Consider the following 25,641-nt stretch of genomic DNA (forward strand, 5'->3'; position numbering starts at 1 on the left):
GATACTAATTTTACAACAATTTCACTAGACCTTGAAAATATTGTTCATGCCATAATAATAATATATGCGATTCCCACAATTAAATTAAATAAGGCCACATTTTTTTATTCACTTTTGTTTCTTCCAATTTTTTGTATTCGTTATATATTTTTATACAATTCCATTATTCTCTTGGTCTATCCCTTAGGTGGAGTATTTTCAACAAATTTCATATTTATACTATTTAATCCAAATATGTAATAACAACATAATGTATAAGCATTAACCTAACTAAACCAATTCAGTGTTAAGGAACCAGATGATTAAAACTTACACTACGAAATACTAGATATAAATAAATGCATGCAAGTGTGCGACTCCCTTTCAGTGTCGTTTTTGGATGGATTGTTAATGGGAGTTACATAATGCTGGCGATGCATATAGAACTTGGTATACGTGCGGGTGGCTGCCGATGAGGTGATATTACATGACTGTGTGTGGTGTCTATAGTGTGTATTGAATCCCTCATATCAGGCCAACTGCATGCGGAGACCAAACCACACTGAATGCCCTGTTGAACATTCTCTTCAACTTGTAGAGTCCAAAGAGCAGCACCCAGTAGCACATGATGAGCACGAAGATGCCCACAAAGGTCACCATGCAGCGGTTGGGATTGTTCCAGTCCAGTATGGGATACACATAGTGGTTGCCAAATCTGCAGGAGAATTGTGGAGGTGATTAGCTTCAAATGGCAAGGTATACGGGTAACATTCCAAGTACTCACTCATCTGTGCCCCCGCATAAATGGTAGATTAGCGTGAATATGAAGAAGAATATCGCCAGACTCATCGCGTACACCATGTGCAGTATCCTAAGCGGAAATGCAACGACCAGGAAATCGATCAGCATCATCAGGGAATTCATTCCGTGGGTGAGTATGCTGATGGCAGGGAATCGCACGGGCTTGTCTGAAAGAAACGGAAAGTCATTACAATAAAATAAAATATCGTAAGGTATGTAACAGCTTGCACACCCACTACTTCCATTTCAAACAAAGTAAATAATAAACGGCGACGCGATATGGCAGTACTCACTCATTTTTCCATGGAGGAACACCCAGTACACTGTTGATATAATCAGAGCCAGCGCCAGTGTCATGTTGTAGAGCCACCAGTAGATCTTCAGGCCCCGCGAGGTCTCCGCCTTGTGACCGGACTCCTGTACCAGGCTCCGGGTGCTCCTCACATCGAAGTGCCAGCAGGTGACTTGTACGGCCGAGATCAGCATGGTGATCGTGCAGAGTCCGAATCCCCAGTTGGTCATGTAGATGAAGAACTTTCCGTCGCAGAACTGAACGATAATGCACATGATGTACACGCCCAGGAAAAACAGGGCCCAAATCCATCGGTAGAGCAAGTATATTGTGTTGATCTCATCTTTTTGCCACTGCAATACGCAAATGATATAAAATTAGCTATTAAAATTAATTAATTTTAAAATGTTATATATGGGCGATAATGCATTATTACATTGTTGCTACGACAGCGACTGATAGCGAATCCTTATCGCATCGCATGCCACAGCCTGACCCTTACGTGATCACCGATTAATGATCATGTAATATTTTTTAATTAAAATATTCCACACCTTTGCTCGCGTAATTAGCAAAAAAACACATATGCTAATGACAGCTAAATGCTTATCACTCGAAATGACGTCGTCAGAATTAGGGCCTGTCTAACTGATAACGCCTTGGCATCACCACTTTTAATGACGCGTGCGTAGTATTTTTCAAATTTGTTTGTTTAGAACTTAAATATTGCGGAAATAAAATCGGTGATTCCACGGTGATACGTGGTCCTCCTTGGATGTTTATGGACATGTGGGCTGTCTGATAAGGTCTACCCGGCAAATTTATGGCAAGCTCCAAAGCTATTTTCTGGTTCCTGTTTTGTTTTGATTAGTATTTCATTCGTGAGAAATGTGTAATCAGCGTTATGGAAGAGTTTCACTAACTATCAGTGGTTCCCAGTACTGGGCGAACTCAAGGGAATTTATTTTGGTGATTTTAAAATGACTCATAATGTTGACACATACTTTAGTGTTATATATTTCTGCTTGCTTAAACTCAGAATGAAGAGGGGTTCCAAACTATATACATCATTGTTAGCTAACGTCCCATTACCATAGATACCTTGTGTCCATATAACTATTATACTAGCTTATGAGTGCACACATAATAAAACTCCATTCTTTCACTCCAAATGGTTAGGGTTTGCTACTTTGCTTTCATTCATGAACAGTTGGTAAAAAACTTGGTTCCATATCTATGTGGGTTACACATTTGTTTTTTCTATGTGTGATATTTGTTTGGAGCAGCACAACTCTGAAAAGAGCCCAGCTTTTAGTTTAGCTGTGCTAATTAAACACGAATTAATTAACAATGCCTGCGTGTATGGTGAGTTCTCACCATAACATTTTATGTTCTCTGTGAACTTCGCTTTTTGTTGAGCACACTGTAATGAAATTTCGGTATATACGCTTTTACACTTTTACCTTTTAAGTGTATTTCTAATGGACGACAGACATACAATGCCCTGGGGAACTCAGGTTATGTTTTTACTAATGCTCGACGCCTTGTTATATTGTTGTTCTAGGAGTTTTTAATAGTTCACTTTTTATCATCGCTTATCATGTTTATCATACCTTTAATTGCACTTATCTACTTAAATTGCGATAGCTGGGTTCGAAGTGCGTCGTCTGTACAAAATAATAATTTTGGTAATATCTGTCTGCGGAACATCACTTTAATGGTATTGGGTTAACACCCAACTAACCCCTTGGCTTTTCATATTTATGGAACACGTGTGCCTCTGTGATCTCACACGAAGTTTTTGCACGGAGCACTAATGGCAGTGACTACTATGTATTTACTTATTTTCGCTACTGCTATTTGCATTGCTCGCATGATACCACCTGAGTTGTAACAGCAGCGATAAAGACTGCTGTGTTTGGAGGAATATTACGTGGAACTGTCCTCACCTGAGATCTGTAGAACAAATGAACTCGATTGTACGCAAAGCCGAAATTCGCCCTTTGCAATTCCTTGTTGAAGCTCTTGCAAAAGTCGTCGAAAAGTTGCATTTCATATGATTTTCTTATGTATTTATTTAACTTGTTTTATTTACTTATTATTCTTTTTTGCTTGTTTGCTTTTCTGTCTCCTTATGTACACCCTTATCGCGCGGAGGGGGTTCACTGATTGCCAGGAGCAGAGACTTCCGAACCGAGTCGCGTTTAGCCGGCTACTGACTTCACCAGCGCTTTTTGAGTTATGTTTACGACCGACACGAGCGCCGAACTGGAGAGATAGAGAGAGTTAAGCTGTAAGAGTTAGGCGAGTAAGGAGCGATGCCCTGCTCTCTGCCGTGATCTTGAAAAAGTAAAGTAATATATATGTTTTTTAAGGCACAGATAGGATGGGATGGGTTTGGGGAGCCGATCCAGTTGGCACGCGCACTCGAGCTCTTCAATCAGCGGACTGAATGCCGGATCGGATCGGATCGGTTCGAATCGTATCGTTTCGGATCGTATCGGATCGTATCGATTCGCAACCCGATCGAGAATGGGTGGATCGCTCGACTCCAGTCGGTTTCCTAACGGGAATTGGACACATTGACTGCGGGCGCATGACGCTTTATAGCGAGACATCGCCCCCCAAATTCAATTTAATATAATGTGGAGCACTCGCCCGCCGAAAGAGTGTCAAATAGCAAGTACCGCCCTCTGGTCGGTCGGTCGGTCGGTGGGAACCGTTTTACGAGCGGCATTAAAAGTATCACTGGCATTATTGACAGCACTCACATATGTCACGACGATTGACCAGCTGACCAGCACTGAACTTGAAGCCATCGAGGTCGGCCAATTAAGGTCTCCATTAGCGAGTGACACCCGAAAGCTCCACAACCCCAATTGGCGTGCAGCCGTGGATGCTCGAAATTCCAGCTGACCTATATTTTTGTGGATTTTTGCAGAGCGATAAGCCAAGTGGGCTGGCTCTTATCTAATCCATCGAAGAGCACGCCTACTTTGCACTTCAAAATCGCCAATTAGTATTAAATTAAGCTCTGTGCATTAGATAAGCAAAAATCTATCAGCTCTGTGCTTTATTTATCTATTTAAGTAGGAGTCACTTTCTATCGATAAAAATAGTGAAAGATTTAATGGGAAGTTGCCATTAGTGATGTATTTGCAGCTTAATAATAATACTACCTACTGGGCAATCATTATCAATTTCTGGTTTTACGGAATTTTCAACAGCGAATTAATACTTTATTTATTATTATTGATACCCTGTTGTTGAGCTGGCCAGCAAGCTGCACTGCAGTTTGAATTTCTGCCTGAACTTGAAGCAATTTGAGCGCCTAGCAAACGGGCGGCATCGATTACATTGGACATTCCGTGGATACTTATTCTGCATACCCATTTGGACAAATTTACACGCCGATCGTAAATCATCAAGAGATCAACTAGATTGATACTCTATATCTGTCCGTGGCATTGGCCGACAACAAGAAATCGAAAGTGTCGTTGGCATTTGTTGTGAATGAAGAAACTTCCTCGTTCTCGAATTAATTTAATTCTGCTCTGTAATTGAAAGCCAATTTCAATGGAGATGTATGAATTTAACCTTTGGCTGAGTTCTGTGGGAATACGCTGACAACCGACAGGTTTTTCTGCAAAACTTCCAATGAGCGATAGTTTGCGTGTTTTGAAATCAGAGATAGGTTGTTTACAAATAAGCTGGATTTATCAACTGAATGCTCGGCATTGGAAATCTAGGAATCCCCCTAGAATTATCAAAAACAAAACTTTCCATTAATGAATGAAAGAATAGGCTAATTTAAATCTAGCGTATATTAATTTAATACTAACTTATGAACAAAATAAATTAATACCTTCTTTTATACTCCCCATAATTATTATAATTATGCTTTTATAGCTGATAGCTCTTATTACAGATCGACTACTTTTAATATACCTATTATATGAATAAATAACACCCTGTTTTGCCGTAAAGCTCTTGTGTGTCTTACTATTTCCCTTATCGCAGAACCCGTGATTCATTCAACGAAGTTGAAGTAAAATAGTATTTTATGGTTCTTTTTCAAACTTTTGGACATTCCCTAAAGCTTTGGCAAAATATTTGCTTTGAGTCAACTGATTGGAAGTTCAACACCTAGTATCAGCAAAGGAAACCACGTCAATCAAATTTCCTCCACTTTGAACATATAATGATAGTGAAACCAATAAATCGGAAGAATGAGTGTGAAGACTTTCCCCTTTTAAGAAATAAGTATGCCTTTAGACCTTTAGACACATGGACTCACATAACAGAGTTACTGATTTCTTGACATTCTCAATACTAATATAATATTCACCACTAAAAGTAATCATTTGAAAATTGCGCGGCTTATCAGTCATGTCTTACCTTTTATCATTTAATCCCATTTTTTTAAGAAAAAAGAATAAATGTAAAATCACGATCAATATTTGATTCTTTGAAAAGACACAAAAAGATTATTTGTGAATTTCTATAAGAAAAGTCATTGTGTTTACGGTTTGCAATTTAAAGGGCTTTCAATCAAATACGTGAGTTTGAATTGATTATTTTCGGCGAACTCTTATCGTGTCTGAGTCTGAGGGGTATACGACTGGCGGCTTGTCAAGGAGGAAAAACCGCCAGCACTTGAGTAGCACGTTTGTTTATCAATGTGTTTATTAGCTTGCATATGCGAAAATTCCCAAAAATGTTTAAAAATTCAGGGCCATCGATTGCTGTGGGTCTGTGTCCAATCTGGATATTAATGGCAATGGTGCGGGAAAAGTTCCACTCACGGACCACCCGTCTGGGTTCAATTCAGTCTATGACTCTGACCGCACTTGTACACAGCCACGACCACGTCCAGGTATTTGGGCTTATCGCAGGCGTGTGCTGCCGACGAATTTGACATAAACGGTACTTGTCCAGGTGATAAGGATCCAGATAACTGAAGCGTTGCCTATCACAGTCGATTACCCCGATTCAAGCCGAAACGATTTGCGGAAAAAATGGCCATGCATTCAGAGTACTTCACACCTGTGCCGCTTGGCTTCGTCAGTCTGCGATCTACCGGCAAGGAAGCCACCTGCTCTGGACTCTCTTGGCCCTCCTAGTCCAGCGACACCGACGACGAGTTCACCCAGCCACCGAGATGCGTGACAAGAGCCAGGAGCCCTGTTGCCTGCCCCTGAAGGAGGAGTTCCAACGCTCCAAGTTCTCGCTGCACCACGATGATCCTGCCGTCTTCTGTCGCTCGCAATGGCAGAAGGGCGATCGCAGCTTCATCTGGCTGCTATACCGATGGATTCTGGCTGCCTTCTTCGCCGCCGGTGTTATCGGCAGCATGGTTGAGTCCTTCAACGGTGGTCGCTGGTTCATTTATCTCACGGATTGGGGATTTTCCCTGTGCTTTTATTGCTGCACCTATGGCGCCGTAATCGCCACCATCTACTTCATAAAGCCCTCTTACTTCGGTGAGTATTGTTGGAAACAAATGTTTATTAGGGCACCTTTTTTTCAGCAGCAACCAGATTATAAATATATTTCTAATCATATTATTATTCTAAAGTTCTGTTATAAATTGCATAAAATTAGCCTTTTCATATGGGGTTACACATAGCTGTTTAGTAACTATTAATAGGCGATTGATCAAGATAAGGCGTAATTACCAAATATAAATTCGAACTTTGGGAATATTCCGCAGGTTCGTAGTAAGAATGGGCTTAACAATACTTGTCTGGAAATACCCCAAAATCAATAGTGAACTTTAACTATTATCACTTACACTTACTTTTAGCTCCTGGCAGTTGGGCATTGAAGATCTACTGGATATCCCACTACACAACTGTAGTTCTAGCCATGATGATCACCCTGGTCTTCTGGGCCGCCCTATATCCATGTGAGTTCTGCCAATGAATAATCTGCAAATATGTACTTATGACAGATTCTTATAGCCATGCCTGGAATGGGTGCTGATCTGTATAACTTATGGGCCCATGCGTTTAACTCCATTTGCCTGGTCTTCGATTGCTTCATGGTGGCTTTTCCCACCAGAATTATGCACTTCGTGTATCCCTTTACCGCTGGCATTACCTATGGAATATTCTCCCTGATCTACTTTTGGGCTGGTGGTGCTGACCCGTAAGTAAGGCGTTACGAAATGTCAAACAAATTATTATTTCCATATTGTGTTTACAGAATGGGAAATCGCTACATCTACTTCATCTTGGACTGGGAGCAACCTGGTCTGGCCATTGGAACTGTATGTGGATGTGTGCTTCTGGTCAGCGCCTTTTGTGTGTTGGTCTTTGGATTCTACAGGTTACGTATCTCTATATACGAGTCGTGCAGTAAGAAACCTGAGGAGATTCCAGCTACTTCTGCTCCACCCAAAGAACCAGCACAAACTGTTTGAGCCTAGTTATAACGCTTTTAGCTGTATTCCCAATAAGAAGGCTGTGGATTCTGAAAAGCTATTACGTTTAGGTCATTGCTTGAATGACCTGCAGAGGCTCTTCTATATATTTTCCATTAATCTACCTCTATGAAACCAAGCACTTCAAGACTCTTCTTAACATTGAGCAAAAGATCCTGTTGTAAACGGAAAATTCACAGAGTGCTCTTCGCCACGAGTTTGTTGTTGAATGAATTATTGTTTAAAACTTCACATTGAAATTGTTTTAATGTTACAAATAGATAGCGAACAAACCAAAGTAAAATATCTTTTCATATTAAAAAGGGCGGGTAAAAATAAAATAAATAAAATGTATATACGAATTTTTCAGTGCCATTGTACCCCTAAACATATGTAATGCGGTTTGATTTGACAGTATCAATGGCCACTATAAAATTTCATTTTCATATCTGAAAACGATTTGGTAGACAGGTCGATAGTGGCTGTTCAAGTGCTAGAATCGTGCTTTTATTCTCTATCTGAACAACAAATACTGATAGGCTTTCCGTGCTTCGCTGCTGGGGAATGTGGTATGAACCGATCAGGTTTATCATGGACTCTGATCAAGAATTCCCTGTGATTCTGCTATTAGCAAAGAGTAGTACTACGGAGTCAAAATCGTACGACACTCGGAGTTCAATAATAACGCACTGTTTTGTGCCCCATCAGTAAAGGTAACTAGGAAATTCCGAAAATTACTTTTCAAATTCCAATAGCTTCTAACGCGGCTGCGCCAGATGTAAGATTAATGGCATGTTCCTCGCCTCAAAGTTCGATTCAGTCGACCGCTCTGGCCGACCTTGTCCACGTTGGGGGTCTTATCACGGGCGAGCTCTGCTGCCGAATCAGACATAAAAGGTTCCTAACAGGATGATAAGGATCGTGATAATTCATACGGCTTGTACCACACGATTACCTCTATTCAGTGCGGTAAATGTGGCTGTTAGGCCAATGGAACACCTGCTTCTTCGTCAGTCTACATTTTACCACCAAAGTAATAACTAGCTCTGCTCTAGTCCATCGAGTAATGGCTAATCCGAGCACAGAGTCCTGCTGCCAGCCCCTAAAGGAGGAGTTTCAGCGGTCAAAGTTCTCGCTGTACCATGAAGACCCCGGGGTCTTCTGTCGATCGCAATGGCAGAAGGGGAAGCGGAATTTAATCTGGGTTCTGTATCGATGGGTTCTGGCTGCTTTCTTTGCCGCTGGAGTCATTGGCAGCATGAGGCAGGATTTCAATGGAGGTCGATGGTTTATTTATCTCACGGATTGGGGATTTACATTGTGCCTGTTTACCTGCACTTACGGGGCTGTAATCGCTACTATTTACTACTTTAATCAGTCTTATTTTGGTGAGTATTAGTGCTGCCGTTGATAAGGGCCTTAAAGATCTAAAATTTAACCTCGTCACTGTAATAAACTCTAATACTGCAAACCTGATGAAACTTGTACTTTCGATGGGTATCAGTTTTTTGTAATAATGTTTATAGAATAAGTGAATGTAATATTAGTATTAAACCGGCCAGCCTATACTAACAAATTTCAGCTGCCGGACATCGTGCTCTGAAAATTTACTGGATCTCACACTATACCACATCGGTGCTATCCATGTTGATTACCACCGTCTTCTGGGCAGCTCTTTCATCCAGTAAGCTAAGATCTCAAAACGTAACCATTTTTTAAAGACCTTTTTTACGTCTTTTAGCCATGCCTGAAGTGGCAGGTGAGCTTTACAACTTGTGGTGTCATGCCTTCAACTCGATTTGCATGGTCTTCGACTGCTTTATGGTGGCCTATCCTAACCGTCTCATGCACTTTGTGTATCCCTTTTCCGTTGTGCTTATATTCCTGGTGCATTCATTGATTTATTATTGGGCCGGCGGAACTGACATGTAAGTAAAGCTGAGCAATCTTATCCAACTTTACTGAGCCTAAAAATTCTTTTGCAGCGACGGAAATCGCTTTATCTACTTCGCCCTGGACTGGGCTCGACCTGGTCTGGCGATTGGATTCGTTTGCGCGAGTTTGGCATTGATCTGTTGCTTTTCCCTCGTGGCCTTTGGAATTTACAGGTTGCGGATTTCAATGTACAACTGTTGTGGCAAAAAGATGGTGGATGTACCGACCTTAAAAGCTACTCCCAACGATTCATGTCCAACTGTTTAAGATAAATTCTAGCAAATTTAATAATTTTCATCGTGTTGGAAATATCTGTGCTTATGCCATTTTCTGGACTACGGCGAACTGCAGCGACTGGATTTGGTTGGACCATTTCTCTAGGGCATTGTACCGCGAGGCACTGCTGTTGATCTTGTCTAGCTGCAGCACCTGATTCACCTGGTCGATGCGTCCCTTGATTGTGCTGGGGATTAAATAAACATTAGCTAAGTTCACATCATCTTTAACATTTAATTCTTACTCATCTAGGATGCAGGATACCAGCAGACTTTCCACCTCAGCTGGCTCTATGTTCAGTGCATTGGCTATGAAGGGTATAGCGATGTTCTTATAGGGCCTGATTAGTTTTATAAGCACCTGGGTGCGAATGTTACGCAGCAAGTCCTCGATGTGTTCCCGTATAAACTGATCGGCCATGATGTTGCTGCGGTGTTGCCTTAAGATGGTTTCAAACTCGTTAATGTCGTTGTTTTGATAGGAGTTGACCAGGTTGGTCATAGCCAAGATTTCTGGATCATTCTTATACGGTTTGGCTTCCTGTGAGTCAAAAGGATTTATGCCAGATTTCATCAGCCTGAAAACGAGTTGAACAATTAATAGGGCGATTGCCTTCTCTTTCTTCCTGTTTTACATACATGTTGGCTAAGACCAAGTACTTTAGGCAAGTGGTTCTGCGTGGCGAACCGCTCTCGTCGTAGTTCTTGAACGCCTCAAAGAAGTCCGTGTGTGCCTTTTCGAACTCGCCCTCTCGTAGATGCATTTTACCTCCGCACTCACGGATCACACCCATGATGAGGGGATGGGGAATGGCCGACTTGATGTGGAGTGACTGTTCATAGAGGGCCTTAAGCTTCTTATTGTTCTTCTGCACCGTGTACATCTGAATCTCCAGGGCATAGATTTCCAGGAGTTGGGTGCCCTTCTTCAGGTCGTCCTCGCCATCGTCCGTCTGACAGCTTTGATGCAACTGCTTTAGTATCTTCTGCAGCTTGGTGAAGTCGCTGCGGTCGAAGTAGAGTTTGCCCAGCTTGGTGTTGGTCTTAAACCACAGCCGATCGTTTTTGGCATCCCGCAGAGCATCCAGTGTGGTCTCGTAAAAGTTTTGAAGCAGTGCCATCTGAAATAGGTATATTTGCAAGAAATCCAAAGGAAGTGCACTTTATTCGGATACTCACGTTCTTTGATGTGGATATATAGTCTAGGATCGAATTGATGCTCTTCTCCGAGTGATTCCTGGTGACAGCACTCTTGATGTAGGTGAGCAGCTGCTTGTAGCGCACCATCATTTCATCGTAGTTACACTGGAAGGATAAGCCATTAGCTTGGAAGATATGTCAACTAACTACACGCGTTCATACCAGCCTAAAGTTGATCTTGATCATCTGCTTCAGAGCCTTGAATCCCCACTCTCCTTTCTCGCCATTTTCCAGGTCGAGCACCTTCTGGAAACTGGCCAGCGCCGCCTTGGGCTCCTCCTCCTTTAGCGCCTTGCTGTTGTAGTACTGATTCTCCAAATCCACATCTGGTTCCGAGTTGCTATCCTCGGAATATTCCTATATTTTTTTTTTTTTAAGCGGAGAGTCAACAGAAGCCGGCTTTATTTGAATTCGGCGAAATCAGCCGAATCGCTATAGTAGTTACCAATCCATAATCCTCATCGTCGTCGCACATAAAATCATCATCGTTGTCGGACATTTTTCAGGGTTTGGCTTTGTAAATTACGCTTTATGAGTAAATAATTGCCAATCTAGAATATTTTTGCTAGAAAAAACACAAAGCACAAAAACTGTGTGACCGTTCACTGACGAGCAAAATATGGCTGCCAAATGTGGCCATCAGCTGTTGAAATCGATAACCGTGACTGATAGAGATGCCCAACCTAAAAAGTGACTGTTTGATATAAAACTTGATATTGACAGTTTCATATTAATTGTAATATCATTCCAAAATTTGAATCAATAAAATATAGGAATAATAATCGGAATTGGGTCGTCAAACAAGCAGTGCAGCACGGTAAATGTAATAAAAATTTGAACCTAAATGGAATATTAAACGCCACCAGCACGCGCCGGTATTTTAATTCCGACAACACGCCGATAAATTTCGTAAAATCATTTTTCTTAATAACAAAGAAAGAAAAAATAATCTTTCAGAACTCCATTGAAAAATAAATAGAATATATTAGTTCTATTCCGAATGACCGACATTTAGTTTTGAGATTCCGTGATTGCTTCCCTGCTACGTAACGGCTGTAATAGTTTTGGCCATCCCTGGACTCGAACAGTGCTGCCCATCACTTACAGTGTAAGTCTTACACCGGCACTCTTGTTTATCCTTTTTGGCAGTAAAATGAGGTAAACAATCTGGATATCGACACTTTTAATTTATTAAATGCTGAACAAACACAGCCTGACCAAGCGACTTCTGCAAATCCTTCACCGTTGCAGCTTCGCCAAGAGTTCTCATCCATCGGCGGATCGTAATTCGCAACCGATTTCGGAGGCGCTACTCTCTCAAGTGGACAAAACCACCGAGAATTTGCAATTGCTGGAGATTGCTTCGGGTTCAGGACAACATGCGGGATTCCTGGCGCCCCTGCTGCCCAACATCAGCTTCCAGCCGACGGAGTACGAAAGGAACCAGTTCGGCTCGATTGCTGCCTATGCAGTGGACTGTCCCACTGGAAATATTCGCCCACCATTCCATGTGGACATCACACGGGATCCCAGGGACTGGGAGGCTCCCCCAGCACCTGGCAGCTACGACTACATGTTCAACTCCAACATGATGCACATCAGTCCGTGGGCCTGCTCTACAGGACTATTCCGGGCCGCCGGACAGCTGCTAAAGAAGGGCGGAAGGATGTTCACCTATGGTCCATATGCACAAGACGGCATCCTCGCTCCCCAGAGCAATGTGGACTTCGATCGGAGTCTTCGACAGAGGGACGCCTCCTGGGGCGTTCGCGACATTAAGGACCTGAAGGTACTGGCGGCCGAAAACGGCCTGCAGCTGGAAAAGCTGGTGGAGATGCCGTCAAACAACAAGTTCCTGACCTGGCTAAAGCTATAAAGTAGTGCACTAGGCTGAGGCTATTGGGCGATTACCCCCTCCTAGATAACATCGTTTATTTTGGCGGCAATAAAGTTTATGATCGTCGAAGTGCCTGCTCATCGAACTAGGCCAAGTGGACAGAGCGAGGTGAGGCGAGAGTGCAGGAATTGACCCTGAAAGCGCAGTCGATAATAGCTTGATCGATTGGCAAACTCTATATAAAGACGGATTTGCTTGCACCTGCAGCAAATGCGAACGAGCATTGGATTGACCGGCATGGCAAAGACGATTCTTCAGCTCTTTCTCGGCGGGATTCTCCTGGTAAACCTGAGCATAGGTGCCACTGTGAGGCGCCCTCGCCTGGATGGACGCATTGTGGGCGGCCAGGTGGCTAGCATAGAGGACATTCCCTATCAGGTTTCCCTGCAGCGGAGCTATCACTTCTGCGGCGGCTCCCTGATCGCTCAGGGCTGGGTACTCACAGCTGCCCACTGCACTGAAGGATCGGCCATACTCTCATCCAAGGTTCGAATTGGATCCTCTCGGACGTCTGAAGGCGGTCAATTGGTGGGGATCAAGCGAGTCCATCGACATCCCAAATTCGATGCCTACACCATTGACTTTGACTTTTCGCTCCTCGAGCTGGAGGAATATAGTGCCAAGAACGTGACGCAGGCTTTCGTGGGGCTTCCCGAACAGGACGCGGACATTGCCGATGGTACTCCGGTCCTGGTTTCCGGCTGGGGAAACACGCAGAGCGCCCAGGAGACCTCAGCCATCCTGCGGTCCGTTACGGTGCCCAAAGTCAGTCAGACGCAGTGCACAGAGGCTTATGGCAACTTTGGCAGCATCACGGATCGCATGCTCTGCGCCGGATTGCCGGAGGGCGGCAAGGACGCCTGCCAAGGGGACTCAGGAGGTCCTCTGGCTGCCGAGGGTGTCCTTTGGGGCGTGGTCTCCTGGGGCTACGGCTGCGCCAGGCCAAACTATCCCGGCGTTTACTCGCGCGTCTCTGCGGTTCGCGATTGGATTGGCTCCGTTAGTGGCATCTGAGATCGTTAAATCATCAAAACTAAACTAAATGAATAAAAAATATGGAAATACTTCATGATTTGAGTATTGCTTTCATAGTTACCAAAGAAAACATTTTTGTTGTGGTCTAGCTTACTTTTAAGGGAACCATAAAGCGCTGTAGTAAATCAAGTTGGGAATCTAAAAATAACAGATTTTATTGTTTTCAAACCCAATGCAACCGAGGAATTTACAACATTGCCTTGCAGCAGCTGCACTTCTCTTTCGGTCCATTTATCATCGCCCACTGAAGCAATTGACCCAGAAAAACCCCAGGACCCAATATTGGCATAGTCTGGTTGGAGGAAGTCGAATGGATGACCACATCATATCAATAACTGCAGACAGACGAGAGAGCCAAGATCAAATTTACCTAATGATTGGACCGAAGGCAAATACAAGTTTCGGGAAGAGGAAAAAACACAGAGTTGGCATAGGCAAAGTGAACTGGCTGGCCAGAGTGGCATAAGTATCCCTTTCGAGCAAGAGAAGAAGTTTTCCATCTGCGACTGTAGTCGCACGGCGTTGTCTCTGCTGGTTTTCCTAGCCATTTTCCTGGCCTCACTAATTGTTGATTAAATGCTGCAAATTGCTGCGAGGTTCCCCACTACCCATTGTCGCTTTTCTTCTGGCTTTTCCCTTGACGTTTCGGCTACTCTGCACCATCTACGGTTGTCATAGCAGTTGGCAGTGGGAGCACAGGTGCTAAAAGGGGTGGGACGGGTGGCAAACCGCCCGGCAGGTGTGTCGTTGTGTCCTTTGGGTCATTGCAATTTCGCACGTGAACTTGTTAACAGCAAGGAGCTGCAAAAAATAGAAAAGCGAACTAAACGAAGCCAAGACATGAACTGCAAATTGAACGGTTATGTCGAGAGATGGGGTACAAGTTTCAACTTTCGAATGAACTCAAGTGGGTCGATGTGCAGCACACTTTCAGGGGTATTTAATCAACAGAGGGAATGGAATGGCCTAACTCTACTATTTCTGACACAAGATGTAGAATATTCTTTCATTTGGGTATATTAAAATCTTTTGTTATTGTTATTAAGCTTATTAGTATCCTAGGAACTACATCTTTGGTTATTATTCATGTACACTTCCCTTTTGAAACATTATATTGCATTTTACAATCTTTCGTCCTGTAATACGTACATACATTATTCTTACATTATAAGTCGCAATCATACTTGCTCATTTTACTTTTCAAGATGCAATTAGGATACTTCAGCTTATCCTTTAAAGTTTAAAGGGTCCCTTTCCAGGAGTGGCGACCTCGACTAACGACTTGTGGCAGTACTTAAGCTGCTTTTGTTATTGTTTTCCTTGCTGAATCTCCCCTCTGACTAGCACTTTTTTCATTTCCCCTTCTTGTTGCTCATTGGAGCCACCGACATAGACATAGACATAGCCATAGATATAGACATAGAAAATGTAAAATTTGTTTGTTTCCTTTCATTGATGTTGAAAGTTTTTGCAGCTGCTGCAGACAATGCAATGGACCCGAGTCGGGTCCCATTTCCCCGCCCATATCTCCAGTCCCTCCTCGGACTCTAATTTTATCTGCTGGCATGCCAGGGGACTGTCTTATTATTATAGTTTGTCGATTTGTTTGCATTGTAGTCCACATTGTTGTTCTCTTAGCCAGTCCGAAAGCGAGTGTGTGTGGGTGTGGCCAGATGGTGCAACAACAATCGATTGTTATAAATTATTTTGCAGCTTTTGTAATTTGTTATGTGAACAACAAATATTGTCGAGAGCATAAAAAATCTATTGAATCCTTGCTTTCCCATTGACAGACTGCATATTGATGAGGACAGAAAAGAGCTTCGTAAAACCGCATTGTACTTCTATCCTAGCAAGGAAAAGTATATTATTTACTATATTTTAAAAATAATATTAATTATCTGAGTCATATTTATTTAATGTCTAAACTTTCTTCTTAAATATTCCGTTTACATATATGTTTTCTATTCTAAAATGTAGGTATGTTTTCTTTAAAAACAAAAAGTTTTATTACTTTTGTAGCAGCAAATTCTTCTTTCTACTTATTTAAATTTGTTTATAGGGCGGAAGTTGCATGGCAATATATATATTCGAAAGATTAAATACATCTGCTCTAGGGCCGTTGCGGGTTGTCTATGTCTATGTCTACGACTCAGTTAGGTGGGCAACGCGGCGTATGCTTGATCTGCCGGGATGGTGCGGCAAGTCGCTCTTGCTGGGAGAGTGTGTATGTTTTTTATGGAAATAATATTCTTGTCAGGATTAAAAAGGATACGTGACCGGAATACGAGTGCAATGTGCAAGCGGAAATGTGGCCAGGACCTGCGCGAATCGGGACAAAAAGGGCAGGAACAAAAAGCGGAAAAAGTAGACAAACAGGAGCCGCAACAGGACTAAAATGTATCTGTCAGACTCCTCGACTTTTGCTATCGTTGTCGCCTGTCGCGTATCCGTATCTGTATCTATGTTTTTGCTTGTATTTGTCTTGCCAGCTCTTAGCACCACTACCATCGTCATCATCATCATCATCATCATCATCATCATTTCGATGCTTATCCTTGCTTATTGTCCTGTCGGAAAGAGCTCGCTGCTGCTTGTTGTCTGCTGCTTTTTTCCTTTTTAATTTTTAAGAAAGCATATTGTAATTCTGTTGTTTACCTGTTTGGACACTCGGATACACGTACTTTTTAAATCTCGACCGCAGGCGATCCCTTATTTTGTGTTTTTGCTTTTTTTTGCCTGCCAAATTGGAGTGCTCCTTCCGAATGCAATGCAAAGTCAGTCATTGGTCCTGTCATTTGTTATATTCTGCTACGCATCCTTGACAGCGGCTTAGCATCCTTGTTGTTATAGCTGCTTAGCTATTCGTGACATGTCCGGGGCGATGGCCACGATTGTGATGTATGATTTTCAATTCCACCTGCGGCGAGTCTTCCTCTAGTACTGTTGAAATTATTCCTTGGCTTAGGCAACAAAAAAAACAAAATAAAATGGAAACATTTTTTGTGGTTTATCGTGAGTTTACTTGGCGGATAAGCTACGTGTTTTCTTTCGTCTAACTAATTCTTATATTCTAAATTAATTGAAGAATAATTTTCTTTATTCACTTTCTCCAAACTACTTTTAGACATAGTAATAATACTAATATGGTATCTTTTTTTGATAGCTTTGTGTAGTCTGAAATATATAAAACTTAAAAATAAGCCAGGTATTACTATCAGCTAATAACAAGGATGTTTGACATCGGGCTGAATAAGCCATTTTATGGCACCTATCATATGGCAATACGTGCATATGATGTCACTTTTCATAATCGCTTGCGGAAAAGCATATAAAACTTGTCAAGAGTTCTGTTCCCATTCTAGTTTCAGTTATCGTATTGGAATTTAGTTGATAAACAAGTTACATACATATACCAAACTGGAAGTGCACTTCAACAGCAGGAGTCCCCGTTTTGGGGCTTAGTCAACAATATCTGACTCAAAGTTGGATTGCGACCAATATCTAATCTTTATAGCCGGCATAAAGTTCGCTTTTATTATGGTAAAATGTTGGACTACAAATTGAGCAGCTATCGGCTTCACTTCATTCAGTTTTGCTGAGGCAGCCTGACGAAGAGTTGCGATTATAATTATTACCAAAAATATTACCCAATCGAAATGTGGAAGAAATTGATTTTCTGTGTGGTCCTTGTGGCCTTTGTGGCAGTGCCGTTCGGTGAGAAGAAACAGTGACCACAAAGTTGAATCTTTGCTTATGGAATATTTTCATATATTAGCCAACTCGCTGACCTGCTCCAAGTGCAACACGCCGTCTGGATGCAAGAGTCCCTCCTCCGAAACCTGCTCCAATTCGACGGCCAACGCCAACAAGAATTTCCTGGAAGGCTACCATAGTAATGTGCCCACGGTGAATGGCAGTCTGAACTTTTCCTGTGCCAATCTCACCTACTACCATGCAGCAAGTATGTTGTTTCCAGATATATGCTGTTGAAAGGGAATATCCTTACCTTATTTTGTATTTTCCCTCAGACTACAGTCACACCTTTGAGTTCCTGGGCTGCGTCTTCAACGAGACGAATGTCTGCAATCTTGCCCCGAACAACACCGCGAGTGGTTGGTCCAAGAAGTGCCTAACTTGCGGCACCGACTACTGCAATCCGGCTGGAACTTTCAGCAGCAGTGTCTACACCATCCTGGGATCCGCCTTGGCCGTGATTTTGGCCAAGGTTCTGAGCTAGATGCCCAAGTCATCATCTGGCGACGGAGCTGTGCAGTATTTCAACTTCTTTTCGATGTATAATATTTATTTGAATTAAAAATAAAATCATTTAAGATGACAAAGAATGGGAACCTGATCCTAGTTAATGCGTTAGAGGTTCTGAAGAAATGTGTTACATTGGTTTTATTTACAAATTGATTTTATTTCCACAATATAATCTGGCTTATCTGGTGAACCTAGCATGTATCGCTATAACTCTTCTAAGAAATTCCTGAATGTTTGTTTGAGTTTTATGAGTTCACACCTACATTTCTTTAAGATTACAACGTTTGCGTTGGGACTAATCAAAATAAATACTATTTATATGGTATTTATAACATAAAGCAACAGGTACAGAAACTAAATAAAATGGACTTAAGGTATCCAATGTAGTACTGTACTGTACTGCTGGCTAGAAAGTAAGAAGTATATATATTTTTTTCTGCTAGCTGCTAATCAGCTTTTCAAGTTAATTAGGTTAAAACTTCCCATTCCTGATGGCTACTTATTATATGCAACGCTCTTATCACTTTATTGCATATAGATTGGGCGCGGACTAAGATAAGAGGTATTTATTAAAGCCGCTCAGGTGTGATAATGCCAGCTGTGACTAGCTCTTCAAACTGTGGGCTAGGTCCAAAATTTTCACAAATAAAACAGGAAATAATGAAAGCTTAGATATACATATGGTATATATTATATGTACATATACATACTGGAAGTTGAAAAATGTTTGATTGTTAGCTTTGAAAAATTTTAAAAATAAAAATGTTATCGTCATAAGACGATAGGGCCATTTTTGATTAAATTCCAAAGAATTCCAATTATATTTGTTATATTGAAATGAGCCTAGGAATGCAGAACTTTATCGCAACTGAATCCGTTTCGTAAGTTGAAACCCCTTATGCTTCTCCATTGAAATTCTTTTTAAGTTTATTTCGCAATAAACGTAGTGATAAGCTTAGCTTAACGAAAATATAGGCACATACATTCAAGCTTATCTCAAAGAATTGAGCAATGTGCGAAATCTGAAAATCTGAGCATAGCGCTATAAAAGAGATCTTGACGTAAAAAAAGAGTTTAGTTTAAATCGAATAGACGACTTGAAAAGTTGTATTACTGCGAAGTGTTAAGAAACCAATATACAAATCAAAATGTATAGGAAAGCTTTAATAGTCAGCGTGATTGCGGCCTTTGTCTGTGTGCAAATTGGTGAGTCAATTGGGTAAAATGTGAAACTCGAATTCAACAGATTATTTTTTAACATGGAATAGCTGATTCTCTGGTGTGTTACACCTGCGTAACGCCAAAGGACTGCAAGAGTCCCAAGAAAGTCTCCTGCACGAATGCGGCTGCAAATGAGACTAATTACCACCTAGGTGTCCATCATCAGAATGTTCAGAACCTAACCAGCTCGCGATTCGAATGCCTGGCTCTGAACTACAACTTGAGTGAGTAGCATAGTCCCCAGAAGAAAATTGATTTATAAACTACATTCCGTTCCGCAGAAACCAAGTCCTATCAGCTCCATGGCTGCGTGCATCCAGATGTTGTAGCCTGCAGCTTGGCCTCTAAGCCGGACGTTGACCACTACAATAAGACTAGTTGGCTCACCTGTTCGGGTGACAAGTGCAACAAGAATCCGGCCGGAAAGATGAGCAGCAGCACCATCACCATAGCGACCAGCGTTCTGGGTCTCCTGCTGGCCAAGATCTATGCCTAGTGCGACTATTAATACAGATGAGCTCGGAGTCGGAGCTATTAGATTGGCTTCTTGCCCATTCCAGACGTTCACGTTTTCTCAATATTTTACAAGTACTAATCAGTTGATGATTAAAATTTATGATTGTATCAAGTTTCATATAGCTTAGCGTAGCTTCCTGAAATGACTTTTAGACAAAAGTCATAGAACTAATAAATTCGTATTGACAAATACTGCACCATTATTTATATAAATCCTAAAACACTCTGACACAAACAAATACTTGCCTTGAATATTTCGCATTTAACTCATTAAACAGATGGAAGTTTGCAATTACTTGCCAATGTAAAAATGGTGCACAGAAAGTATTTGTTATATTAAAATGAGCCTAGGAATACAGAAATGTATGAACTGAATGAATTTCGGAAGGGGAAACCCCTAATGCTTCTCCATTGAAGCTCTATTTAAGTTTATTACCCAATAAACGTAGTGATAAGATTAACGAAAATATAGGTACATACATACACGCTTATCTCAAAGAATTGAGCAATGTGCGAAATCCGAAGAGCATAGCGTTATAAAAGAGTTCTTGACGTTAAAAAAGAGTTTAGTTTAAAGCGAATAGACGACTTGAAAAGTTGTATTACTGCGAAGTGTTAAGAAACCAATATACAAATCAAAATGTATAGGAAAGCATTAATCGTCAGCGTGATAGCAGCCTTTGTGTGTGTGCAAATTGGTGAGTCAATTGGGTAAAAGTTGAAACTCAAATTCAACTGATTATTTTTTAACATGGATTAGCTGATTCTCTGGTGTGTTACACCTGCGTAACGCCCAAAGACTGCAAGAGTCCCAAGAAAGTCACCTGCACGAATGCGGCTGCAAATGAGACTAGTTACTACCTAGGTGTCTATCATCAGAATGTTCAGAACCTAACCAGCTCGCGATTCGATTGCCTGGCTCTGAAGTACAACTGGAGTGAGTAGCATGGTCCCCCACAAGCAGACTAGATGGATTTATAAACTACATTCCGTTCCGCAGATAACGATGTGATCCATCAGCTCCATGGCTGCGTGCATCCAAATGTTGGAGCCTGCAGCTTGGCCCTGAAGCCGGCCTATGGCCACTACAATAAGACTCGTTGTCTCACCTGTTCCGGTGACAAGTGCAACAAGAATCCGGCCGGAAAGATGAGCAGCAGCACCAGCACCATAGCGGCCAGCGTTCTGGGTCTCTTGCTGGTCAAGATCTATGCCTAGTGCGACTATTAATATAGATGAGCTCGGAGTCGGAGCTATGCCATAATAAATTATTTCTTTTTCGTATGTCTCATAGAATTTTGTTTCTTATCACCATTGATTAGATTGGCTTCTTGGCCATTCCAGACGTTCACGTTTTCTCAATATTTTACAAGTACTAATCAGTTGATGATTCAAGTTTATGATTGTATCAAGTTTCACATAGCTTAGCGTAGCTTTCTGAAATGAATTTCATATGGCCAGACTAATTGAGCAGTTGATGGAAGTCTGATAAGCCATAAATGTCCATTAAGTACTCCTACACACAACTCATAGAATTAATAAATTCGGATTGGCAAATACACACACAAATATTTGCCTTGAATATTTACATATGTTATATTTCGCACTTAACCCATTAAACAGATGGAAGTGTGCAATTACTTGCCAATATAAAAATGGTGCACAGAAAGTGTGTGCTTTGCCACATCTTGCAACATGCCAATTCCATTTGCTGCATTAGCCATCCTGGGAGCTCTAAAAGTTTCACTCCGTCACTTAAAATTGGCAAACTATCCCAGAGAAAGTCGGAGTCAGAGTTTCGAACGAGCCGAGAAACAAGAATAAATCTTTAATAGTGTTGCCGGCTGCCTGAAAGGCCTGAAAGGCAGGCTCACTTTTGCATGCCGAACATTATCCGGTGGGTCATGTTATGGTTATCGTGGCTCGGTTTGGCTCCGTTTGTTTGGAGCTGCATTCAGGCATTTAATTGATTGATTGTTGCTCGTCTATGTCTGCATCGATTTGGCCGTGTTCACGCCCCCCACCCCTCCCCCTTCTCAAAATCCCGTTACAGCGTCCCCTTTCGGATATTTCATAACCAAAACGGAAGGGATCCATGCCGCCCTTCATATCCTGCACGGATATCAAATCGACTTCCTGGCTATGTGCTCGCATACATGCATATAGTATGCCCCACGTTTTTCCTGCTGCCAATTAGTGTTGGTGCGTCATCTGTGTGCGGCTGCGTGTGTGTGTGGGTATGTGTGTGTGTGTGTGCACGTCATCAATTAATTTTTGTATTGTTAGTTTGTTTTTTGACTGGTTTTTTGGCGCCCTCGGTGGGTTACGTGGGGAATCCCCTTGTTGACTGATTGGTTTCTTTTCGATTCAATTGTTTCATGTGTGCCTCGGCATGGGAATGGATGTGTTTGCTGCACAAAGTTATGGCTATGGTCACGGCTTAGGATGGGCTATACCATACCAAAGTTTTATTATAGAGAAGCAGGATTCCGAAATTATTGGTTCCTCAAGTTACGCAAAATAAAAGGTGTGATATTAGTAGTTAACAATGGGAAGTCACCACTTATGATGCAATCAAGTCTTTAATTGTTTATTACGAGCTACTGCCACATTTGAAATTTACCTAGATTCAAAAATCAAGCATCCGCACCACCAGGAATTTTCTTACTTTTCCCTTATCTGTGCTTCAAATCCACCCTCGATTTCGGAAACTTGTTCGCAACTCCCGGAAACTAAATTAAGTTTAGCTTCAACTACAATATGTACATTTGATTTATGCATTGAGAGACCATGGAGCAACCTGCCCGCAACCCCGGAAAATTTGCTGCTTCGAAAACGTAGACGGGAACCCTCTGATAACTGAGCCAAACCTATTCAACTTTCACGTTCGCATTGTTTGCACGAGCACGAAAAGTTATTAAGATGCATAGACGTGATTTTGCATGTTTTAAAAAAGTATACATAATGCCACAGCTGAGACGGGGGACTAAAAGACTACAAGACGTGGTATTAGTTGGGGGAAGCTGGGATCTTGACTTGCACTTTAAGTACTTTTAATTTACTAAACAAATTTCCATTCTTCGCGACGAGCGAAAATGTTGCATTCAAGAGGCCAAAAGAGGCCCGAAACGCGACACTTGTCTCCCACCGCAAAGACAAACTCATTGACATGCCTGAGACAGGAATTGAATTAAAAGTTTTTGTCCTTCTGCGCGGAAATAGAATAACGAGATGGCGGAGATTCATTGTTTGGCTTTTGGAAAAAAGTTTGGCGCATTTAAATTGATTTGTAATTCGCGGTTAATTTGGTTTTTTCAGCTTCTTCTTTGGTAACTTTTATCAATTTTGCATGGTTAGTTTTGGCCCTTTCTATGTGATTATATTATTATTTTAATTTGACACGGAATGCCTGACATTTTCGAATGTTTCCATTTCCATTTTCCTTTGTATTTGGATTTTTTTTTCTGAACAAATGCTGCAAATTAAATATGTATTATCATTTTAAATTGTCGCAAAATGTCTGCGGTATTGCTTGATGCTTTGTGAATTTTTGGTATGTAAATCAAAGAAAGGCAATTTGAATAATGATGCTGCAATCTGAATTAAATTTTGACATGCTGATACTAAAGACCAAATAGGCAATGCAATATTTTGCATAAATTTCGAATTGCTTTACGATTTGCTTTATGTCCATGATGGCATGGGCATTTAATTTTCAATGAATAAATGGGCCTGTTTGAATTATTCACATTTCCCATTAATTTTTCTACGCAACTGATTAAGATGGAAATTTAAATTCCATTATGTTGGCATAAATACTGCAGTTAAGTGAATTGTTATAACAATCTGATTGAATTCAACATTAAAATTGTTTGCTAAAACTCGGTACAAATCGAAGTATAAATTATTATTATTACAAAACAGTTAAATTCATTTCAACAGTTTCACATTCAAAAACAGCGTGAGCACTTTGAGCGAAAGTGTTACCCAAAATCAGCACAAGGATTGCAGGCCCATAAATTGAAAATTTCAACATGTAACAAATAAATCAGTTCCAATTACAAGTGGACCAAATTTACACATTCGCTTGGTATATTTAGAATTTGGCGCACATACATTATCAATTGTTTATAAGTACGAGTATATACAAATAGACATCATATAAATTTGGAGAATTTATAATTTATGAGAATCAGCCAATGTATAAACACCGAGAATTCGTAAATAAAAACGAAAATCCCAACGAAATAAGTGGGGCAAAATCTGGTTTATTGCAACTTAAAATTCCTCGAAACTCTCTGAAAATCATAATTGTAATATTTGCCCAAAACGTTTATCACATTGCCGTAAAGTACATTATAACGAGCTGAGAAAGGATTGGATTTGGGGTTTTGTTGAGAGATTAGCAAATGGCTTCATGTTTCTGCTGCCAATGTAACTTTTGCTCAGTCTTGTTTTCGGGTTGGGTTTTGGTTTCGGACTTGTTTGTAAGTAATTAAAAAGATATTTGGCTTATATGCTGGTGATTTTGTGTCGACCCAACAACTTTATTATTATGCTAATAATGATGTGAGGACCGAGCCAAGATTAAGCTAATCATTTTCAGATCTTGGGCACAGTGTGTGTGTGCGAAGGTCACAGAGATTTGAATTGATTGACAGAGAATTGATTCACACTTGAATTCGTTCGAATTAGCAAATAACTCAAGTCAGTTTAATAAATTGCTAATTGGGCTGGCCTAACTTCATTTGCTGACCATTGTTCTCATTTTCCAGCTGATAAATAAGCGATTCGTAGTAATAAAGGGTTTAGTCATTCTTCAGTGATGAACTCCACTTCGTTTATTACTCTGTTCGACTTGAATCCCCCACTATACGAGTATAATACCTCCACTGCATTAAATTCGGAACTATTTCTCAGCCAAGTCGAGTCCTTTTTCGTTGTACAGCTTGCAGAATTTATGCATGACAGCAGCATGACTTAATCCTTGCGAGGCGCCAACGTGAGCTGTCAGATTCTGGGAGAAAATCCGAGAGATTTTGCAGGGACAGGGAATTGGAGTGTGTCGTGTTTGTTATTAGGAAACAATCGCTGAAGCAAAACACTGCTTATATTATTATTAACACCAAATTCGAAAACGATAAACAAAAGCAGACACTAAAGGCCAACGAATTTAATTCCCACTACTAGTCGGTTGCATTTCAATTAGGCTGAAAATGTGTTTCAGGCTCTACAGAATGTCCGCCCAAGCTGAAAATCAATCATTACTTGCACCCGTAAAAGTGATACTTCATACAGTTATTGTTTTTTCTTTAGCAGCATTTAACCGTATTAAAAGTGAAATGCAGGAAAAATTAAAATATTAAGATAGACTGGGAGAAAAAAACCGGTTTTATTGGAGGCGACAATGAAAAATCGCTGCCGCATATGTTCGACAAAAACCTGACATTATTGACTGTTAATATCCTGGAAAACAGTGAGGGCAACGTTCTTTTGATTGGTGAAGTGTGAATACTCTTACTCGTTTAGCGCATTCACTTTTTGCTTTAATGAAAAGACTATTCAATTCAATAAAAATGTATTATAAAATAAAAGATTGCTTTGAGGATATTAACATGGAACATTAAAATAAAACTTTTATCGTCTGAGCATTTTGTTTAATGTAATGATCTTTTCTAGCATTATTCAATATCCTTTTCACTTTGTGATGATACCGCGATGCGTAGGGCATATATAAATCGATCTGGGTGCAACATTTCAATAACTGAAACGCCAATTAAAATTGTACAATGGCCTCTCG

The 25,641-nt window shown here is 41.1% G+C and overlaps 9 protein-coding genes and 1 pseudogene across 10 annotated transcripts; 7 read left to right on the plus strand and 3 right to left on the minus strand.

The window, feature by feature from the left end:
- Nucleotides 1–79: 79 nt before the first annotated feature.
- LOC122614925 (protein rolling stone) lies at nucleotides 80–3,277 on the minus strand. The gene is made up of 4 exons (XM_043789685.1): nucleotides 3,022–3,277; nucleotides 1,074–1,425; nucleotides 764–947; nucleotides 80–694 (listed from the first exon to the last, which is right to left on the minus strand). Exons 1-4 carry the CDS (start codon nucleotides 3,121–3,123, stop codon nucleotides 505–507), a joined length of 828 nt encoding a protein of 275 aa, XP_043645620.1. The 5' UTR covers nucleotides 3,124–3,277; the 3' UTR covers nucleotides 80–504.
- On the minus strand, nucleotides 3,164–3,832 carry LOC122614934 (annotated as a pseudogene).
- A 2,300-nt stretch (nucleotides 3,833–6,132) lies between these two features.
- On the plus strand, nucleotides 6,133–7,805 carry LOC122626147 (protein rolling stone). Its single transcript, XM_043806296.1, has 4 exons — nucleotides 6,133–6,555; nucleotides 6,879–6,980; nucleotides 7,036–7,222; nucleotides 7,280–7,805. The coding sequence occupies exons 1-4, from the start codon at nucleotides 6,234–6,236 to the stop codon at nucleotides 7,494–7,496; spliced, it is 828 nt and encodes a 275-aa protein (XP_043662231.1). The 5' UTR covers nucleotides 6,133–6,233; the 3' UTR covers nucleotides 7,497–7,805.
- Nucleotides 7,806–8,331: 526 nt separating this feature from the next.
- On the plus strand, nucleotides 8,332–9,698 carry LOC122618562 (protein rolling stone). The gene is made up of 4 exons (XM_043795098.1): nucleotides 8,332–8,884; nucleotides 9,079–9,180; nucleotides 9,238–9,424; nucleotides 9,482–9,698. Exons 1-4 carry the CDS (start codon nucleotides 8,470–8,472, stop codon nucleotides 9,696–9,698), a joined length of 921 nt encoding a protein of 306 aa, XP_043651033.1. The 5' UTR covers nucleotides 8,332–8,469.
- LOC122618553 (COP9 signalosome complex subunit 2) lies at nucleotides 9,694–11,525 on the minus strand. The gene is made up of 6 exons (XM_043795084.1): nucleotides 11,352–11,525; nucleotides 11,069–11,263; nucleotides 10,886–11,011; nucleotides 10,346–10,827; nucleotides 9,952–10,284; nucleotides 9,694–9,894 (listed from the first exon to the last, which is right to left on the minus strand). Exons 1-6 carry the CDS (start codon nucleotides 11,403–11,405, stop codon nucleotides 9,750–9,752), a joined length of 1,335 nt encoding a protein of 444 aa, XP_043651019.1. The 5' UTR covers nucleotides 11,406–11,525; the 3' UTR covers nucleotides 9,694–9,749.
- A 266-nt stretch (nucleotides 11,526–11,791) lies between these two features.
- LOC122611730 (UPF0585 protein CG18661) lies at nucleotides 11,792–12,872 on the plus strand. 2 transcript variants are annotated; one of them, XM_043785012.1, is made up of 2 exons: nucleotides 11,792–12,064; nucleotides 12,119–12,872. In XM_043785012.1, the coding sequence occupies exons 1-2, from the start codon at nucleotides 12,060–12,062 to the stop codon at nucleotides 12,780–12,782; spliced, it is 669 nt and encodes a 222-aa protein (XP_043640947.1). In that variant the 5' UTR covers nucleotides 11,792–12,059; the 3' UTR covers nucleotides 12,783–12,872. The 2 variants fall into 2 exon arrangements, with proteins under 2 accessions (XP_043640947.1, XP_043640948.1); XM_043785013.1 differs by having other exon boundaries at nucleotides 11,802–12,064; nucleotides 12,158–12,872.
- A 139-nt stretch (nucleotides 12,873–13,011) lies between these two features.
- On the plus strand, nucleotides 13,012–13,817 carry LOC122611729 (trypsin-1). The gene has a single exon (XM_043785011.1). The coding sequence runs from the start codon at nucleotides 13,014–13,016 to the stop codon at nucleotides 13,815–13,817; it is 804 nt and encodes a 267-aa protein (XP_043640946.1). The 5' UTR covers nucleotides 13,012–13,013.
- Nucleotides 13,818–17,408: 3,591 nt separating this feature from the next.
- LOC122626454 lies at nucleotides 17,409–18,184 on the plus strand. The gene is made up of 3 exons (XM_043806727.1): nucleotides 17,409–17,555; nucleotides 17,617–17,802; nucleotides 17,870–18,184. The coding sequence occupies exons 1-3, from the start codon at nucleotides 17,498–17,500 to the stop codon at nucleotides 18,076–18,078; spliced, it is 453 nt and encodes a 150-aa protein (XP_043662662.1). The 5' UTR covers nucleotides 17,409–17,497; the 3' UTR covers nucleotides 18,079–18,184.
- Nucleotides 18,185–19,140: 956 nt separating this feature from the next.
- On the plus strand, nucleotides 19,141–19,887 carry LOC122626628. Its single transcript, XM_043806950.1, has 3 exons — nucleotides 19,141–19,310; nucleotides 19,373–19,549; nucleotides 19,607–19,887. The coding sequence occupies exons 1-3, from the start codon at nucleotides 19,253–19,255 to the stop codon at nucleotides 19,819–19,821; spliced, it is 450 nt and encodes a 149-aa protein (XP_043662885.1). The 5' UTR covers nucleotides 19,141–19,252; the 3' UTR covers nucleotides 19,822–19,887.
- Nucleotides 19,888–20,416: 529 nt separating this feature from the next.
- On the plus strand, nucleotides 20,417–21,125 carry LOC122626450. Its single transcript, XM_043806721.1, has 3 exons — nucleotides 20,417–20,539; nucleotides 20,602–20,778; nucleotides 20,842–21,125. The coding sequence occupies exons 1-3, from the start codon at nucleotides 20,482–20,484 to the stop codon at nucleotides 21,057–21,059; spliced, it is 453 nt and encodes a 150-aa protein (XP_043662656.1). The 5' UTR covers nucleotides 20,417–20,481; the 3' UTR covers nucleotides 21,060–21,125.
- Nucleotides 21,126–25,641: the final 4,516 nt, after the last annotated feature.

The sequence above is a fragment of the Drosophila teissieri genome, chromosome 2L (assembly GCF_016746235.2).
Source record: "Drosophila teissieri strain GT53w chromosome 2L, Prin_Dtei_1.1, whole genome shotgun sequence".
NCBI lineage: Eukaryota > Metazoa > Arthropoda > Insecta > Diptera > Drosophilidae > Drosophila > Drosophila teissieri.

Coding starts and splice junctions, on each gene's coding strand:
- LOC122614925 (XM_043789685.1), bottom strand. CDS start 3,123: ATGCAACTTTTCGACGACTTTTGCAAGAGCTTCAACAAGGAATTGCAA. Junction 948..1,073: donor GTTCCTCCATGGAAAAATGA/GTGAGTACTGCC, acceptor CGTTTCTTTCAG/ACAAGCCCGTGCGATTCCCT. Junction 695..763: donor TTATGCGGGGGCACAGATGA/GTGAGTACTTGG, acceptor ATTCTCCTGCAG/ATTTGGCAACCACTATGTGT.
- LOC122626147 (XM_043806296.1), top strand. CDS start 6,234: ATGCGTGACAAGAGCCAGGAGCCCTGTTGCCTGCCCCTGAAGGAGGAG. Junction 6,981..7,035: donor CTGGGCCGCCCTATATCCAT/GTGAGTTCTGCC, acceptor AGATTCTTATAG/CCATGCCTGGAATGGGTGCT. Junction 7,223..7,279: donor TGGGCTGGTGGTGCTGACCC/GTAAGTAAGGCG, acceptor TTGTGTTTACAG/AATGGGAAATCGCTACATCT.
- LOC122618562 (XM_043795098.1), top strand. CDS start 8,470: ATGTGGCTGTTAGGCCAATGGAACACCTGCTTCTTCGTCAGTCTACAT. Junction 8,885..9,078: donor CTTTAATCAGTCTTATTTTG/GTGAGTATTAGT, acceptor AACAAATTTCAG/CTGCCGGACATCGTGCTCTG. Junction 9,181..9,237: donor CTGGGCAGCTCTTTCATCCA/GTAAGCTAAGAT, acceptor TACGTCTTTTAG/CCATGCCTGAAGTGGCAGGT.
- LOC122618553 (XM_043795084.1), bottom strand. CDS start 11,405: ATGTCCGACAACGATGATGATTTTATGTGCGACGACGATGAGGATTAT. Junction 11,264..11,351: donor ACGATGAGGATTATGGATTG/GTAACTACTATA, acceptor AAAAAAATATAG/GAATATTCCGAGGATAGCAA. Junction 11,012..11,068: donor TCAAGATCAACTTTAGGCTG/GTATGAACGCGT, acceptor TTATCCTTCCAG/TGTAACTACGATGAAATGAT.
- LOC122611729 (XM_043785011.1), top strand. CDS start 13,014: ATGCGAACGAGCATTGGATTGACCGGCATGGCAAAGACGATTCTTCAG.
- LOC122626454 (XM_043806727.1), top strand. CDS start 17,498: ATGTGGAAGAAATTGATTTTCTGTGTGGTCCTTGTGGCCTTTGTGGCA. Junction 17,556..17,616: donor CTTTGTGGCAGTGCCGTTCG/GTGAGAAGAAAC, acceptor TTCATATATTAG/CCAACTCGCTGACCTGCTCC. Junction 17,803..17,869: donor CACCTACTACCATGCAGCAA/GTATGTTGTTTC, acceptor ATTTTCCCTCAG/ACTACAGTCACACCTTTGAG.
- LOC122626628 (XM_043806950.1), top strand. CDS start 19,253: ATGTATAGGAAAGCTTTAATAGTCAGCGTGATTGCGGCCTTTGTCTGT. Junction 19,311..19,372: donor CTTTGTCTGTGTGCAAATTG/GTGAGTCAATTG, acceptor AACATGGAATAG/CTGATTCTCTGGTGTGTTAC. Junction 19,550..19,606: donor GGCTCTGAACTACAACTTGA/GTGAGTAGCATA, acceptor TCCGTTCCGCAG/AAACCAAGTCCTATCAGCTC.
- LOC122626450 (XM_043806721.1), top strand. CDS start 20,482: ATGTATAGGAAAGCATTAATCGTCAGCGTGATAGCAGCCTTTGTGTGT. Junction 20,540..20,601: donor CTTTGTGTGTGTGCAAATTG/GTGAGTCAATTG, acceptor AACATGGATTAG/CTGATTCTCTGGTGTGTTAC. Junction 20,779..20,841: donor GGCTCTGAAGTACAACTGGA/GTGAGTAGCATG, acceptor TCCGTTCCGCAG/ATAACGATGTGATCCATCAG.